The sequence below is a fragment of the Protopterus annectens genome, chromosome 7.part0 (genome assembly GCF_019279795.1).
Source record: "Protopterus annectens isolate FY-2018-M chromosome 7.part0, PAN1.0, whole genome shotgun sequence".
In the NCBI taxonomy this organism is placed as follows: domain Eukaryota; kingdom Metazoa; phylum Chordata; order Ceratodontiformes; family Protopteridae; genus Protopterus; species Protopterus annectens.
In genome coordinates, this window is record NC_056739.1 from 1652635326 (window position 1) to 1652653378 (window position 18053).

General features: G+C 39.6%; 1 protein-coding gene across 1 annotated transcript in view; it reads left to right on the forward strand.

The window, feature by feature from the left end:
- LOC122807156 (zinc finger protein 84-like) overlaps window positions 1-18053 on the forward strand; it is a 483130-nt gene that overhangs the window by 85762 nt on the left and 379315 nt on the right. The window contains exon 3 of the mRNA XM_044078180.1: window positions 11375-11500. Coding sequence (XP_043934115.1) covers window positions 11375-11500 — 126 coding nt within the window. The remainder of the gene's footprint in view (window positions 1-11374; window positions 11501-18053) is intronic.

Here is an 18053-nt window from a genome sequence, read left to right on the forward strand (position 1 = left end):
AGTTTTGATTATGGCTCCTAGTTTGTAGTCATCTGCGAACTTTGTTAGCCAGAGACCTGTGTTAGCCTGTACTTCAGAGAAGTAGATACCAAACAGGAGAGGACCTCGGACTGAACCCGGTGGTACTTCACTTGTCACTGGTCTGAGGTTGGATTTAGAATCTGCTACTTTCACAGTGTGGGTTCTGTCGGTGAGCCAGTTGACAACCCATCTTGTGACATAGGGATTTCTACCTAGTTTAGTGTGTTTATCTATAATTCCAGAGTGGGGGATGGTGTTGAAAACCTTGGCGAGATCTAGATAGGCTGTGTGAACCACCTTACCCTCATCTACGGCTTTGGTGACCGCTTCAAAGAAGTCTATCAGCTTTAGGAGACATGATCTGCCTTTTACAAACCCGAATTGGGTAGGGTCCAGAGTTTGGAGATTACCAATGCCATTGTTTATAAGTTCCATGATGATACGTTCCATAGCCTTGCAGACCAGGCTCATCAGGCTAATGGGGCGGAAGTGCCTGGGGTCCGTGGTGGCTCCCCCTCTGTGGATGGGATAACCGTTGCTGTGCGCCATTCAGTGGGCACAAAACCTGAGGTGAGACTATGACTGAACATGGTACTTAGGTGGGGTGCCAGTTCATTCTGTAGTTCATGTAGAACGCAGCCTGGGATGTTGTCAAGTCCCATGGATGCTGTGTTCTTGGCTTTGGAGAGTGTGTTTTTTACCTGTGTAGCCGTGATTACAGGAACTTTGCATTCTTCCGGTATAGAGATGGGCCCTTTAGGGCATGAGGGAGGGGTAAAGTTAGCACTGAACCTATCTGCCAGGATGTTGGCAATATCAGTTGGTTCTGTATATTTAGTGCCATTGTGCTGTAACTCAGAGCAGATCTGAGTGTTGCCATTGAGATTCTTGACATAGCTACAGAATGCTTTGTGGTTGTCTTTAGAATCAGTGGTAATTTTGTTTTCATAGCTAGCTTTGGAGGATTTTATGAGGGATCTCAGCTTCTTACTGAGGCTGACCACGGAGTTCCTCCAATCATGGGATTTTACTCTTTTTTGCAACAGTTTCTTTCTTCTGTTGAAGAGTTTGTTTATAGCAGGGGACCACCAGATTGGCTTCCTTTTTTTGGAGGATAGCATCTTGGTTCCGTTAGGGATTGCATGATCCATGCACTTGTGTAAGTGCTTATAAAGTGCAATTGTATAGGATTCTGCAGTTGTACCTCTGTTGTCCATCAGCATGGGTGTCATGAAGTTTGCCACTTCTGCTTAAGAAGCGTGAAGTTGGCTTTGGAAAATTTTTTATAGTGGTTTCCCTAATGGGGGGGGGGGGGTGGTGGAATGTGGATGTCTAGGGTGATTTGCTTGTGGTCGGATCTGACCAACGTGGAATTGACCTCTGGTGTGGAACACCATTTGCCCATGTTGGTAATGATCTGGTCTAGGATATTGCTGCCCCTGGTGGGGGTGTGAATAAGTTGATCCAAGGCATTGGAATTTATGAATTCCACAAAATGTTGAGCACAAGAGTTGGTACATGAGTAGTTTTCCCAGTTAATGGTGGGGTAGTTGGATTCGCCCATTATTAGGGTGTTGGGTTGTACCCTAATATTTTCCATTGTATCAAGAAATGAGGAGTGGGAATCCTGGGGCATGGTGGAGGATCTGTAGCAAGCTACAATTTGGATTGCAGTCTTGCCCAGAGTTAGTTGCACTTGGATAATCTCGGATGCATTATGCTGAGCAACTAGCCTGGAGGTTAAGGATATCCTTAATGAATATGGACATGCCTCCGCCTTTAGTGCTTCGGTCCAGGTTAGGTGGCCGAAAGGTGTGGTATGAATTATAGCCTGGTAATGCAGGGGTGCTCTCTGGAGCCTTGAACTAGATCTCTGTCACTGCACAGATGTCTATGCTCTCCATTTGAAGGAGTGCCTCTAGTGAGTGCATTTTGAGGTTTAGACTTCTAGCATTAAGTAGCATTACCCTCAGATTTTGCTTGCTTGTACCTGTTATGGTGGTGAATTTGTCATTTGAATCTTGCCTAAAAAAGGCACTGTAAGGGTGGCAAGAGCCTTAGCCAGTATCTGGAATCCCAAGTGCAACAGGTGCAGGCCATCTCTGGCAAAGCATTGTGGTTTGTCGATCATGTCATCCCAGGCAGACAGATACTGGTTCCCCTTAGAATGACACCAGAAGCTTAGCCATTTGTTGAAGTCAATCATTTTGTCCTTGTGCTGTGGTATCATTCTGGGTGATGGCAGTATGCTACTCAGGGCTAGGGTCATACCTGCCTGGCCTACAAGATTGGACAGCTCCTCCATGTCTCTTTTCATGTAGTCCAGGGAGGTACGTCTCAGGTCATTCACACCAACATGGACAATGACAGAGTCATATTTGTACTTGTTGTAGAGTGACCTGAGTGCATGCATTATGTGGCGGATCCTGGCACCTGACAGGCAGCTCCTTGTTTAGCCTGATGAGTGGAACATCAGTGTGCCTGACTATAGAGTCACGTATGACTAGAGTGTTGGGTATGTTGGTATGCCTTATGGGTTGTGGTTAAGTGGCACACTGAGTTTGTGGGCTATGTGTCATTTGGGTTGTGTTGGGGGTGGAGGTTGCTTGTGTTTCTGCTTTGGAGGTCCCTGTTGCTTGGGTAGATTTCTTTTGAGAGCCTCCACAAATGTAGGTGTGTGTTTTATGTTTCTCTGTGTGTGTTTTGGTGGTGTAGGTTTTGAGGGACTATGTGATGAGTGAGGTGAAAGTGTTTACCTTCTCCTCTTGACTGTCTAGTCCAGTCTTGGGTGAAGAGAGCTTTGCTTCCAGTTTGGCTATGTAAGTGCATCTCTCACAGGTTGTAGTGCTGGGTGGTAGGAGGAGAGGGTTGTCTGTGTACATGAGGCAATTGCTGCATTACCCCAAGATGCCCAAATTCATCAGGTAGACAGGAAAAAACACCAGGAGCTGACCCTTAGACATGTCTGGATAGGTGCTTATTTATTAAGTACTAAAAACTGTTTTCCTCTAGACAAGTGAGGAAAGTTGAGTGCTGTAGTAATTTGTAGCTTATTTAGTGCTTACAATGTGTTCTGAACAAGTGCTGAGCTCAAAGAAACAGATTTGACTGCTGAAACTAGAAAAGTGGCTATTTCTAAGAAACAAAATTAAGCTAGAAGGCTTCCCTCCAACACAGAAAGGCTGGGGGCTCAGAAGCTTACAAACAGTCCTGGATACAGGAAACCTGTATCTGGACTAAACGACTTACAGGAAAGGCAGGAAACAAGCTTAGAAAATATTTTTTTTTCTTTGGTTAAGTATGCTCTTAAGGTAGGTAGAATGAGACCTCTTATAAGCATTAAGCAGTTTCTTTCTTTTGTTATATAGTTTACTTATAAAGGTATTCCACCACAGGGGATTATTTATAAACTTCTCATCATATTTGTTTTGTATAGGGATTGCCTTATCAATGCAACTATTTTGGTGGGAATAAAAGTCAGCGTCATAGGTAGCAGCTTTAGCAGTATGATCCGTGAGAGGAGGATTACAGCAGAATTTATTTGTCATCAGGTAACTGAAGAAGGGTTCCTTGTGAGAATTCCTTAAATGCTCAGTAATGATGAGTTGAGATGAGACGAGATGTTAAACCAATGCCCCATCTGCTTGAGTTGGTGGTTAAGGTGTAGGGTTAGGGATGGGGGAAGGGGCAGCATTAGTGTTAGGGTTAGCACCCATTATTAAAGAGGGCTGCCTCCTTGCACCACCTGACACTGACACTTCCCGAACCCTAACCCTACACCTTAATGTTATTAAAACCTCCACATAACTCTGCCGCTACACAAGACAGAATCGGACATACAATACAAACTTTGACAGAAAGACACAAACAATACAACATTTCCTAATGTAACCCTTACCCTGAAATACACAGACTTACACACACACATGCACACACTGCCCATCCTTCACTCATCACTAACTCTAACCCTACCACACACACACACACACACACACACACACACACACACACACACACACACACACACACACACACACACACACACACACACACACTCCCTCAACCCCATTTACCTGTATTCATATTCCATACTGTCGACATATCCACCATTCTGTCATCGGGTCTATATTATAACATCGAAGTTCGTAAGCATCGAATGTTATAATATCGAACCCTAAACACCGAAAACATCGAACAGTCAGAATAGCAAATTTTTTCCCAGGGAAAAAATTTGCTATTCCAAGAAACATACACACAACACAAACACACACAAAAAACAGCAATCCACTCACATACACTTAAAATCCTACACGTAAACTAAACCTTACATACACTACTAGCTATCCACTTACCTTAACCTAACCCTAACCCTAAGGTCCGTCACTATCGCACACTCACCTCACCTGTGCCCTAACCCTAACTCACCTAACCCACCCCTAACCATAACCTACACACAATCGCACATTTACCTGACCCGCGCTTTAACCCAAACGTCCACACAACCGCACACTTACCTGACCCGCTCCGTAACCCTAACTCACCTAACCCGCCCCCTAACACTAACCTACACACAATCACACACTTACTTGAACCTGACCCGTAACGTTCCAACATATCGAACGCTGAAAACAGCGAAGCCGCAGCAACGGCCCACCAAATTCTTTCCCTGGGAAAGAATTCGGTGTCCTGCACCTTCGCTGTTTTCAGCGTTCGACATTACGGGTTCGATATTATAACATTCAATCTTTGTAGAATTCAGTGTTATAATATAGACCCCTGTCATTAGTGCCATCGACATTAATCACACCCTTACATTTGTCAAACAAAGGTATGTTCAGTCAAACACATGGGAACCATATGTATATAGTGACAGTCATCAATTTGACATTACATCAACATACCTAATATTGATACAGTAATGTCAAAACAGAAACATTGACATGCTTCTACCCTTGCAACAAGGTTACTCCTTGGATCATGCAAACTTCACAAAGAGTATTTTTCCAAGGTGGAAGCCTCCCTGCACCCCACATCCTCTGCTAATTATATATACTAAGTCTGAGACAACTCAACCATGGAGAAGGGGGCATATTCTCCAACTCCTAGGATTGCATGATCTCTCAGCCAACATGTATTGACAAAACAGAGGTCACTTTACCACCAAATTGACTAAGGACATGAAACCCATACACACACACACACACACACACACACATATATATATATATATATATATATATATATATATATATATATATATATACATATACATATATATATCATATGTGATATATTCACATTAGTCAGCTGAAATGTGATTGACTCAAGGAATGTCAGTCAGTCTAGTCAACCTCAGCAAACCTTGAGAACAAGCTTTTACATGGGCCCTAGGTGAGAAAGCGTAGTTCTCCTTGCTTGTGTCAGTCACTGATATGAGGTTTGCTGGACTGTGATTGAGTAAGCACATCCCTGGGAGACTACTCCCATATGTTTATAAAAAGAATAACTGTTAAATGCCATTAATATAAAGTGACATGCTGTCCTATATGGTAATTACATACATGTTGACAGAGTGCATATCTGTACACCATTCTTGATTTTTGTTGAGTCTGAATCCCTTAAGAAGCTATTTTTTGACTTCATGAAATGTGTGATAATTTTCACATTGCTTTATTAACTTTCAAAAGTGTTGTAGATTGCAAAGTATATAATGTTCAAGTTTCTTTTCAACATGTTTTATATTTTAATGAGTCTGCACCTGTGTATCCAACTAATCTCATTTAGTAATCTAAAGATTCGTAGTTTGCTGCCTTGTGATACATACACTGATTTCATCAGAATTGGTAGTAGTATTTCATAACACAAAACTGTTACTCATTTTCTGCTTTTTGATATGTTGATTTTCTGGGTAGCCATTTGAAGACAAATCTACCAAATGTCTCTTTAATGAACCAAGTTAAGAGAGAGTAGCCTTTTGCTTTGTCAAAGAAAGATATATTTTCCAGTTGTGGAAATTAATGAAAATTCAGCTTTCCTTTGTAGGGATTGGTATGTGAACCTGTATCTGTACAAGTCTCTAGTTCCAAGAGGGGAAGTCTGAGTAAATGGTCCTTTGTCCCAAAGTGCAGTGATCTGGGATTTATATGTCCCAAAGTGCAGTGATCTTGGATTTATATGAAACAGAGGTGGATACAAGGAGCACAGCCACTACCTTGGGGGGGGGGGGGGGGGTTTCGCTCTGCCTTCCACAGAAACTATATTGTTTTTGTAATTAAGTAAAATATCAAATAAAACAAATACAACCCGACCAGCACGGCAGTGAGCATAAAACTTTAATGTAAAAACAAAATAAATATCAGACAAGCACTTTCGCACAACAGTGCTTCATCAGCTCTATCAACAAAATGAACAACTTACAGTATTTAAACTTAAAACAACCAATCAAAAACCAACCAGTCAAAAACCTAATGATGTAATGGCCTAGCTTTTAAGGCTGGCTTTAAAGGTACCTGGCCATTCAAGCCAGGATTTTTATCTACTTGCAGGCATGTAATCCTTTTTAATTCAGCCACCTCAGTTTTATTCATAAGATCACCTCCCCTTTTGTTAGCAAAAATAACCTCCAGTACTGTAAACAAAAAATAATGACCAGGGTTTATCTTTATATGTTTGCACAGAGCATTAAATCATTCTCATTCCTGATGTCTCTAAGATGCTGTAATATAAGATCTTTCAATAACCTCTTAGTTTTGCCAACAGAAAATGATTCACACCACTTACATTTGGTTACATAAACTAAATTACTGATCTTACAGTCAGCGTAGAAATTCATTTTATAGACCTTCCCAGTTAAAGGGCTAAAGACATTGCCACGGGACATAAGGGGACAAGCCTTGCAGGCCTTATAGGGGAACGTCCCCAGTCTATTAGATTTAGTACTCATTTTCTTATGAGAGCCATAACACAACCGTCTGTTAATAGAAACGTTATTTTTAAAGGTGAAACTAGGTCTATCTCCCACTGTCTTACCCTACTATCAGAAGTTAGAATCGGCCAGTTCCTTGTTATAACATCACATACTATACTAATATCACTACTATATGTAAGGTGTACCCTACATTTAGGGTGATAAACCTTACGTATGGAGGCTTTCTTGGTGGTCCTTTTTAAAAAAGGTTCACCTTCCGAGGACCTGATAGATATGACCTCTGAGGGGAAGCATTCAATTTCTTGTTTACAAGTAGTCTTGAGGTTCTAAAGAACTGGCTTTTTATAACATTGCTGAAGATATAGGGTGGCTGCATACTAGTGCGTTCAAGCATACTATTTTTTCCAACACTTCTTCCTGTGTAATGAAGTGTCAATAGAACCCTTTTCACTATACCTTAAGGAGACATCAAGGAAATCAATCTGCTTGCTAGAAAATCGTACGGTAAACTTAAAACATTGACTACTGTTTTCTAAATACTTAACAAACCCATGTAACAACAGAACCTTTCCACAGATTAAAAATATCATCAACAAAATGCTTATAAAAAAGTAAATGTGAACTAAAAACATTATTAGTGGAAAAAATATACTCATGTTCCCAGTTGGCTAGAACTAGATTTGCTTAACTGTTCGGACAAGGTGTTCCCATAGCAACCCCTAGTTTTTGCCAGTAAAATTCATCATTAAACATAAAAATATAATAACCTAAAATAAATTCTAACAGTATACGAACTAAACTAATATGACTCTGATTAAAGTCACTGATTCTACTTAAAAAACTCTTTATAGATTCTACAGCAAAATTGTGAGGTATGACAGTAAATAAAGTACAAATATCAAGTGTCACAAAAAAGCAGTTCATCATCACAATGTTCAATACATGTAATACATTCATCTAATGTTCGTAAAAACTCTTCACTGTCTGCCAAAATGGCTGATGCTTTACTCAAACATGCCCTCAATCGATGCTCAACAAAAATGGATAGTGGTTCTGTAATCCACCCTCGGCCCGAAACAATAGACTGCATTGTGGGGGGAGGGGGGGTTAAACAGGTCTTTATGCATTTTCGGTAAACCATGGATATACGGAACCAATGGATGAGTCACAGAAAAATATTCAAGTAATTCTTTAGTTAACAGTCTGGTCTTAAAAAAGTTCCTACAGATTATCCCTAACTTCCTTGATTAACGTCATCCTCTTTTTCTGTGATATTTTTATAGGTGGAATCATCACTAATCATAGTGTAGATACTATTTAAATAATAAACAGTATCTAATATGACAGTAGAACACCCCCCCCCCCCGTTATCTGCTGGACTGATAAAAATATCAGTATTATTACATAGTTGCTCCAAAGCCAACCTTTCCTGCTGTGTTAAATTATAAAACGAAGTTTGATGCTTTTCATTTAATGCCATAAATACATCTGTCTCACATACTCTTACAAAAGCTTCAAGTAGTGGACTAAGTTGAGGGTTAAACAGACTAGGTTTTTTAAAACAAGAAGTAATCTCATTTACTGCTGATGGAAACAATAATTTAAGGGCTACTCCCCTCACAAATAGTCTAAGGTCAACAATCACATAATTAACTCTTGAGGGCTGCAGTGGAACATACAACAGCCCCCTATTCAACAGCAATATTTCAGCTTCAGTTAAAATAACTGACAAACTATTGTGCACTAGACAGTCATAAACACTTACTGTTGGTCTGTCTTCAGATTCTAATATTCGTGTGATGTTTCTCCATTAAGAGACAGTTGTGTTATGGCTCTCATAAGTAAATGAGTACTAAATCTAATAGACTAGGGACATTCCCCTGTAGAGCCTGTAATGCTTGTCCCCTTATGTCCAGTGGCAATGTCTTTACACACCCTTTAATTGGGAAGGTCTTTAAAATGAATTTTTACGCTGACTGTAAGACCAGTAACTTAGTTTATGTAGCCAACTGTAAGATGTGTGAATCATTTTATGTTGGCAAAACTAATAGGTTATTAAAAGATCGTGTTTTACAGCATCTTGGAGGCATCAGGAATGAGAATGATTTTAATGCTCTGTGCAAACATATAAAGATGAAGCCTGGTCATTCTTTTGTGTTTACAGTATTGGAGGTTATTTTTGCTAACAAGAGGGGAGGTGATCTTATGAATAAAACTGAGCTAGCTGAATTAAAATGAATAACGTGCCTGCAAGCTGATAAAAAGCCTGGCTTGAATGGCCATGTACCTTTAAAACCAGCCTTGAAAGCTAGACCATTACATCATTAGGTTTTTGATTAATTGTTTTAAAGGACAACAATGGGATATTAAAGCAGATTGCAAAACCTGCTGTCTCTTTTAGTCCCTGTTCATTGATACAGCCTTGGAAAATCAACCATGCAGCTTTAAAAACTAATCCACTCAACTGTTTTCCCTGTTAGGCTTCCTACCTTTCTGTACTGTTTTACTTTCACTTTGAAAACCAAGTTGAAAAACCTCTAGCTGGCTCTGAAATGATGGTGTCACATCTGTCAGAGCTTTTGCTCTAGCTTCCGGGACGTTTCCTCCCCCAAAGTGATGTAATCCCCGCCTGATTTGCATGCTGTATAGAAGAGCCAGTGGACCTCCCAAATTGTGATGTCAGAGCTGCCTTGCCCACCTACTCCTAACCTAGTAAAAATGTCAAACTACAATCTCACTTTTCTGAAGAGCCCTACCGATATGTGACAAAGTACAGGCAGAAGCACAGTAACAGCTAGAAAAACTAAGAGCATAAATTTGCAATGGCCATGCATAGACATTAATTGCTTGTTTTTACATAAGAAGCAGATGTCTGTCACAATTAATCGACAACACTACATCAGATTACAAGAAGTATGCGATACCATACTTTTCTTAAATTACCACTTAAAAAAAGCATGTGAGTGCTATCATGCAAGTCTGTGAAATATTTTGTGTTTATAGTGCATCATTTGTTAGCTATTTAACCAAACAGGAAGGAAAAAGTAAGTGGGAGTTTGATGTTTTGCAAAACAGTGATTATTCCTAGTGCTATGGAGCTTGGTTCTAAATTTGACAGGAGGAGTGCAACAAAAAAAAATCTTCCACTGTAAGGAAGGAAAGGCTGACAAGAAAACAGTACATTAGTCTGGTCACCTGCTGTGAGCTGTCAGTCACATGCAGATAATTTGTCAAATTACCCGTAGCTCTTTGACAGCGAGAGAAGGTTGGTGTGAAGGGGGAGGGGAGATACCTTGAAGAACTAGATTTCAGCCTTCACAAAAGAAATAAAGTTAGCATTTCTAAGAAGAAAGAGCAATAAAATGCACTTTTCGATTCTGTTCTGTAGCATTTGCACTGCTTGTGTTTGAAGTAGTCATTGAAAAAGGATACAATTTTAACCAAATGTAGGTGACTGTAATACAGCAGTGAATGCCTGTAAAACCAGTGGAAGACAGGAGTTTTAGGGAAAACGTGGCATATCTGATGCAATTTTATGGAGACAAGCAATACATTCTGGGATACTTAGAGGCAGACTAAACAGTCAGAATTATTTCAAGATGCCAGACCCCATGTGTTCAGAGTTAGAAATTGCATATAAAAATATCTAAAAAGCCCTAAATAGTCCCAGAATGGTGTTAAAATGTAGGAAACATCAAACCACGATGAAATAAACATATGTTTTGAGTCTGTGGGTGCGGTTGTCCTTTAAGTTTAAATACTGTTAGTTGTTCATTTTATTGCTAGATCTGATGAAGCACTGTTGTGCAAAAGTGCTTATCTGATATGTATTTTGTTTTTACATTAAAGTTTTATGCTCACTACCATGTTGGTTGGGTTGTATTTGTTTTATTTGATATTTTATGTGATACCAGACTGACCTTTAGTTGCTGGCTTTTTTTCTTTTTTACTGGTTGTAAATAAGTAAAATAGTGTTTCAAGACCACCATCAAAAGTTTGGTTTGGCTGCGGTGAAATCTGGTGAGTATTGCTTAAAGAAGCTGACTTACAGTTGATTTTCTGTGAGTTTATCTGCTTTTTCTTATATACCATAATTGTAGCAAAAGCCATAATCACGTACAATAACAATATTTGTCCAGTTGCACTTTACTGCTTTGGATATTTTTTAACGTTCCACCTACAGTACCACAGAACTTCAGGCCTTTGTCTGTACCCATGATAATTGCTTCTAACTGCATTGGCACATGCTTTTGTCAACCCCATTTTCTCTAAGACTGGACTGTTTACTAAAGAATTGTATTAGTATTCAGAAATTCAAATTTTAATCTGTCTCTTTGTTTCAGATGTATTTAGTATTCATCAAAGTTAATTTACATAGATACATTTTGAGTTTTTTTTTTCTTTTTTAACTTATTTAAACTGCAGGATACAGAATCCCTTTAGGACACTTGCTGTCACTAATAGAGCAAGATAATGAGCTCTCCAATGTTGAAGATGTGGAGATTGATGGTGAGCAGCTTGAGGTGGTCAAAGATGAAGACAGTACTGACCGTAAGTAAATCCCCAACAGCACCCGCACAATACACTGCTGTGTGTTCAGTATCTGTAAAAGTGTATCACCGCATTTCACTTTCCTCACACTCTTTGTGGTGAAGGTCACAGTGACACCAGACTAATTTCCCTAGACAGATTGCAGCTTCTCCTGGGTGTACTTGAAGAGTCTCCAGGCTAGCCAGATGTTATATAATTCATTTATGGTATCCTGAGGCTATAGTTTCCTTTCTTTCTTTTCCTCCCCTTGGGGCACTTCAGTGGGGCACTTCAGAAAAAAAACTGAGATTGTATGGGAACATACACCCAGACCACCACAGTTCTCTCCAATAGATCTGCAACAGCAAGTAAAGTAAATCAAATGTGTATTATAATGATACATTATCAAAAATTAAACCATTTGCATTTCATCTCCATTTCTTGTAGCTAGTATTCTTTTGTATTTATTCTAATCTGTGAAAAGATGTAATTTAATGTACTAGGATTGAAAGAGGAAACAATCTGTTTGTATGTGTGTTGGGTTATGTCTAATGTGAATATGCTTCTCCTTGCCCTGGTTTCATCAAACGTTCCTGGTATCATGTACATTTTGAAAAGTCCCCCAGTCTGCTACCTCGCTCTACACACTCATGCAATCTCATTCAAGGGTACTTTTCTCTGTCAGAAAGTACATTCTCATGTCTTTTTTGAAGTGAGTGTCTAGCTTCACCTGATAATTATTTTTCTTCATCTTCTCTTGTATCTTAGTTCCATCTCTTACATTTTTCCCATGTGGTATTTTTTGTACCCATGCCATATCATACCTCTAGTCTTCTAGTTTCCATTGAGTATGTATGCGCTGGGCATTGCATAATTCCTCTTGTCACACCCTTGTTCTTGAAATCTCCTGCTGACAGTCACCCACTTTCTTGATAAGTTCTCCTTCTCAAATAATTTTTTGTCCCAGTTACTTTCTGCACCATCGTAATATTTTCACCATACACGAGTAATCTTTGATGTTGTTCTACATCAGAAGTCCTACTGAAATCTAGGTAGACCTGACACTTCCCCTTCCAACTTCAAGCTGTACAGTTAACCAATCACAGAACTGAAGGTTGGCTTCTCAACTTTTCTTGGCAGAAAGCCATGCTGACTTGGGACCTGAAATAATCTGACTTTTTTCAGAGAAGCCTTAACTCTTGCTTTTAAGAGTCTGCATTACCTTCTCTGTTGTGGTTGTTATGCTGGCTATATGTAACTGCCTGGACTAGTCCTCCTACCCTTCCAACATAAGAGGATATGCAGAGCTGTTTCTTAGTTACTCCATATGCCCCTGCTGACCAGATGTGTGTTGAGGATCTCTGTGAAAAGCTTTGCCGGGATTTTTTATATAAAAATGCATTTGCATGCATTCTAGTCTTAAAAAAATCCCCAAAATAGATATATGAATTTTAAAAACAAGTGTATGTTGTCTCAGCATTCAAGTTACACTGTGCATTATTGTACAACTCCTTTGTTAAAATCAGAAGTGTAAAAAACACTTCATTAGCAATAATGCTTAAATCTACAGCACACCATAACTTACATTGACTGCATAGCTGCTCCCCATAAGACAGTAAAATGGATAATTGAAAGAATTGCAATCTGCTGGGTAATGGCAGGTACTGCAATATACCTGTACTGCTGTTATAGTTCAAGCAGTTATTCTTATCTTGTTTAAGTAACAGCAGTCTAAATACTTTTTGCATTCTTAAACTTTGATTAAAGCCAGACCAATACTGAAATAAGAATAAGCATCCTGAAATCTTTTATTTTTGAACTTGGTAATATAGTTTTTCAGATGTTAATTATTAAGACCAGTATTAAAGAGAATATTATCATACTCTGTTGCGTGAAAAGTAGAAACATTTCAACTGCAGGTCACAGCAGAAAAAAAGTCCTGACTCAGCTTACAGTTACAATATTATATGTACTGTAATGATAATTACATGGGTAGGCATATATACCATCTACTCTGGTGCTGCCAAACTTTTTGTTTTACCATTACCAAATTAGATTACATCATCCTATGAGAATTAGATAATTTGATAGAGAGGCTTCTTATTCTCATTCCACAAACTTAACATGCAGTAGTACTGCATGTTTACAGTAAACATCCAATGGACATTTAAAATAACTTTTAAAGAAAGTCACAAATGATTTCATAAGTACAGTCTTACAAGGCAGTCTGTGAATCATAAAATAAGAATCTTACATAGGAATGCAATAGTAGTAAAATATCAAAAAGCTTGTTTAAAAGAAATCATAAAATCCTTTGTCATTTCACGATTACATAGATTCCACTTCTATAAAAAGAGTTACAGGAAATCATCTCCATTGGACTGTATTGTAAAGAAGTGTGCTAATACCAAAGTAGCTTTCATAATCAGTTATATCTAGGTACAAGATCATGTAATCAAATAACATGTAGACATTTCTTCAGGCAAGGCTCAACATACTTGGGTCTCTCAAACCGTGGGTAACTGAAGCAAAATGCAGTTGTCAGTGGAGCACAACTAGGATACCCTATTTACCCCTTCATTCCAAGGCAGATCCCAGCCTTCTATCTATCTGAGAAAGAGCCACCCAGTAATCCCTGATTGAGGTGGGGATTTTGTAGTTCCCCTGACTGAAGTAAGAGTGGTCATGTTCATATAAACCTACAGAAAGCCAAAATGCCATCCCCCAGACCTACTATTTTGATTATATCTGTCAGAAAAATCAGCTAAATGTAACTGTGCTGTGTTCCAGTTCAACATTACCTTAGATGCATAACCAACAGCACATACAACAAAGTAGACATTGACTGCAATATTTCAGTTGATTACCTTTTTCAGTCCAAAAACAACAACAAAAAATCCTGATGTTATGTGGTCCTATCTCGCCTACATTCCTTACTCACGGTTCGGAGCCGAGAATCGGCTCCGACTTGGCCAAATTTCTCTAGCACGAAGTCTCTAATTGGCTGGGCTAATCCCAAGATGCACCTCGCCCTAGCCCCAGATCTCATTTGCCGCTCGTAGAGTTAGGATGTGGTCTCGCTTGGCTGTGGCTAAGTACCCTTTCAAATACTTTTTCTAAGTATTTTAGCAGTCTGTTATTTTACAAAAGCTATTTTAATAGCTAGTTTTCTCCTTGTCTAAGTTTCATTTTGAATGTTAGTGAGATTGGCTGTTTGTGGTATCCCTTTGTTTGGCGGGCTAGGCCCGTTTAAGTTAGAGGACATAGTCCTCTCCTATGTTGTTTTTCTGGTGTTAAAACTGTAGTTGGATTTGTTCTTGTCTTTCCCTGCTACTCCAAGAAACGTTTGATTTAGAGTTCCTTGGCCGTTAGTGGTGTTTGTATTCCCGTCTTCCTCTTGTGTCATTGTCGGTTGACAGTGTGCTGTTATTTTTTACCATGTCTAAAGAGCATAAGGAGCATAAACCCTCCGGGTTTAAAAAGTGTACTAAATGTGGCTATAAAATAGTCCTAGCCAAATGGGAGGAAGACTATATAATAAATTCTAAATATAAGGAATGTTGGACATTGTATCGTCGTTTTTTGGACGACATAGTTATTTTTTGGATAGCAGGAATAGACAGATTCAATGAATTCTTTGATTACATAAATAATTCTACCAATTTTTTGAAATTCACATATACCCTTTCAAGAGAGAAGTTACAATACCTGGATGTCGAGGTATATAAGACAGAACTTGATTTTGAAACCAAAATCTTTAGAAAAGAAACGTTTTGTAACTCTTTTCTTCACTTCACTAGCGCACACCCCTCACATTGTAAGAAAAATATTGTCAAGGGGCAGTTTGTGAGGGGTAGTAGAATGACCAGCGCTAGTGGAGACTTTTTTACAGAATGTAATTTACTTAGTAGGATGTTTGAGGAAAGGGGTTATCCTAGGGATTTTGTGATGAAATTAAGAACAGAGGTAGAATTAGGCAGAGATACTAAATTTCAGCCGATAAAGGGTCAAAAATCTGTCAACAATACTATAAATAATAGTGTTTCCAATGCAGGAATTGAATCAAAATATGAACAGGCTTTAACTATGGAATACAATATGTCCAATATTAGATTAAGTGAGATATTCTGAAACGAATGGGCTAAATTTTCTGGTCTATCTGACATAACCAGTATAAACAAGTTGATACCTAAAATTGTATATAGAAATTCTAGGAATATAAAAAATATTTTAGAATCTCAAAGTAAACAAACTAAGATTGGTTATGGGATAGATGGACAAAAAAGGAAAGGGAGTTTTAAGTGTGGTCACTGTAACCAATGTGAATACATGGTTAATGCCAGTGAAGTAACTATCCCTAGTAGAAATAAAACTATAAAAAGTAATGGTTACTATAATTGTGAGACAAAAGGAGTAATTTATATAGTTATATGCAATAAATGTAGTTCATTTTATATAGGGAAGACCGAACGAGTCCTGAGGAGAAGAATATATGAACATTGTTATGAAATTTCTAAGGCCAAGGACACCAATGCATTATATAGGCACATAAAAGAATGTGAAGAGGGTAAATTTAATTTGTTTGTTATTGAACAGGTGAAAAGGGATTTAAGAGGAGGTTTATGGGAGGAAAGGGTGGGGTATAGAGAACTATGGTGGCAAATTCAACTCAATGCCACAAAAAAACCTGGATTAAGTGATAGTATTTCTATAACCCCAGTACTCAAATTGAAAGCTGCAGATATTTAAGAAAAATATTCCTAGCTTGTAATATCTTTAATGATCAATAGATGGCAGTGTTTGCTTATATGAAGAAATGATTACAACTGTTTCAAGCACTCTATTAATTTATTTATTTATGTTTTTAAATGGATTTTAACATTCAAACAATACTCACAAAAATGAAATTTATATTAGTTTTGGCATTTATGAAATATTTTAACATATTTATTTCAGTAATTCAATAACAACAAAGTATATTGATTTTACAAACGAATCTGATTGTATTCAATTTTTAATATTCATGAGCGTCAGTATTGTGATTGGCTACTTTTTGATGCTTTTTGACTGATAGGGTATCATTTGAAAAGTCTTACTATTTAATGGCCTAATTAATTAATTGAATTACTATCTGATGAAGTCATTTCTGGTTAAGACGAAAACGCAATTTGTTTGCTAAGAGCGTTTATGTGTTTATTCAACAACGTGTTTTTTTTGATATCTGGTTTCAATAAACAGTTAAACCTTTGCTGGTGAGTTCCTGCTTTCACCTTGGATGCTTTTGGGCTATAAAATGTCTATTACGGATGGCCATGCCATCTGTGTGTATTGTCTTGGGGCTATTCACCTGCAGGAGTCCTGCAGTTTCTGCCACACTTTTAGCGCGAGGATACTGCAAGAAAGGAAAAATAAACTGATTTTGAAGGGCCTGATTAAGCCCTCTTTTGAGGAGTCCTTAGATTCTTCTTCTTCCAGTCCTAAATCTAAGCCTCCCAAGGCCAAGAAGAGATCTCTGGCTCCGTCTGCTTCCTCGGAGCCCCCGGAGAAGGTTAAAATAGTGGTTGCTGCCTCCTCGGCTCCATTGTCCTCAGGGCCGCAGGAGAAGGTTTCGATAGGGGATACTACCTCCTCGGCTCCATTGTCCTCGGGATCGCAGGAGGTATCGGTGGTGCTGGAGCCGACCTCAGCTCCGATATTATTGGAGCCTATTCGGAGCCGGTCACCCAGTGCCAGGCATGTGTCTCCGGGTAGTAGATCCCGATCTCCTTCTATTTCCTCCAAATCCTCTAGGCTGTCTGATTTAGATGTGGATAGGGTGGTCCAGAGGCTCCTGCAGTCGCTGGTGCTAGCAACCCAGTCGGCTCCGGAGCCAGTCCCCATTCTGGTACTTGTGATTCCTCCTCTGAGCACCCATGTGTCGTCGGAGCCGGAGTGCTCCGCACCGAGTGATGTTCTCGTGTCGGCTCCGATACCCCATGTGAGTCTATCGGAGCCGGCGTCGGCTCCAACCATGTCGGTTCTATCCTCTTGTTTCGGTACTCGGGTTTCCTCAGTCGGACCCGAGGGGGATACCTCGGGACTACTGTCAGTTCCTAGCCTCCCTCTCGGTGCTTCGGCTTGGGGAATCCCGACTCCGGTCGTGGTCTAGGAGACGGGTCGGTCCTCGGATTCGGGGGGACCTGCCTTTGAGGCCATGAGGAGCGCAGTGGCCAGATCGTCAGTTACATCATCTGGATCGGTCACTCCGTCCCCGTGCACCCTGGCTAGAGCCTCTGATGCCCCCCCCTATCCTTGGATGGTAGAGCCCGAAGGTCTGGGGATACCCCCTTGAGCGGTCCCCTACTTTCTGAGGGCCCCCCTCAGAGTCGGTGCCTGAGGAGCCCCCTAGTAAGAAGTTGTGCAAGAGGAAGCACATAGACTCCCAGGACGAGTCCCTCACTTCCGATACCAACCTCGAGGAGTCAGAGGGGTCCCCCAAGTCGTCCTCTGATGATATCTCTTTCTCCGACATCCCGGAGATTTTGAGGCAGAGAGGCAACTGGCCTTCCAAGACCCCCTCTGAGGAGGAGTCGGT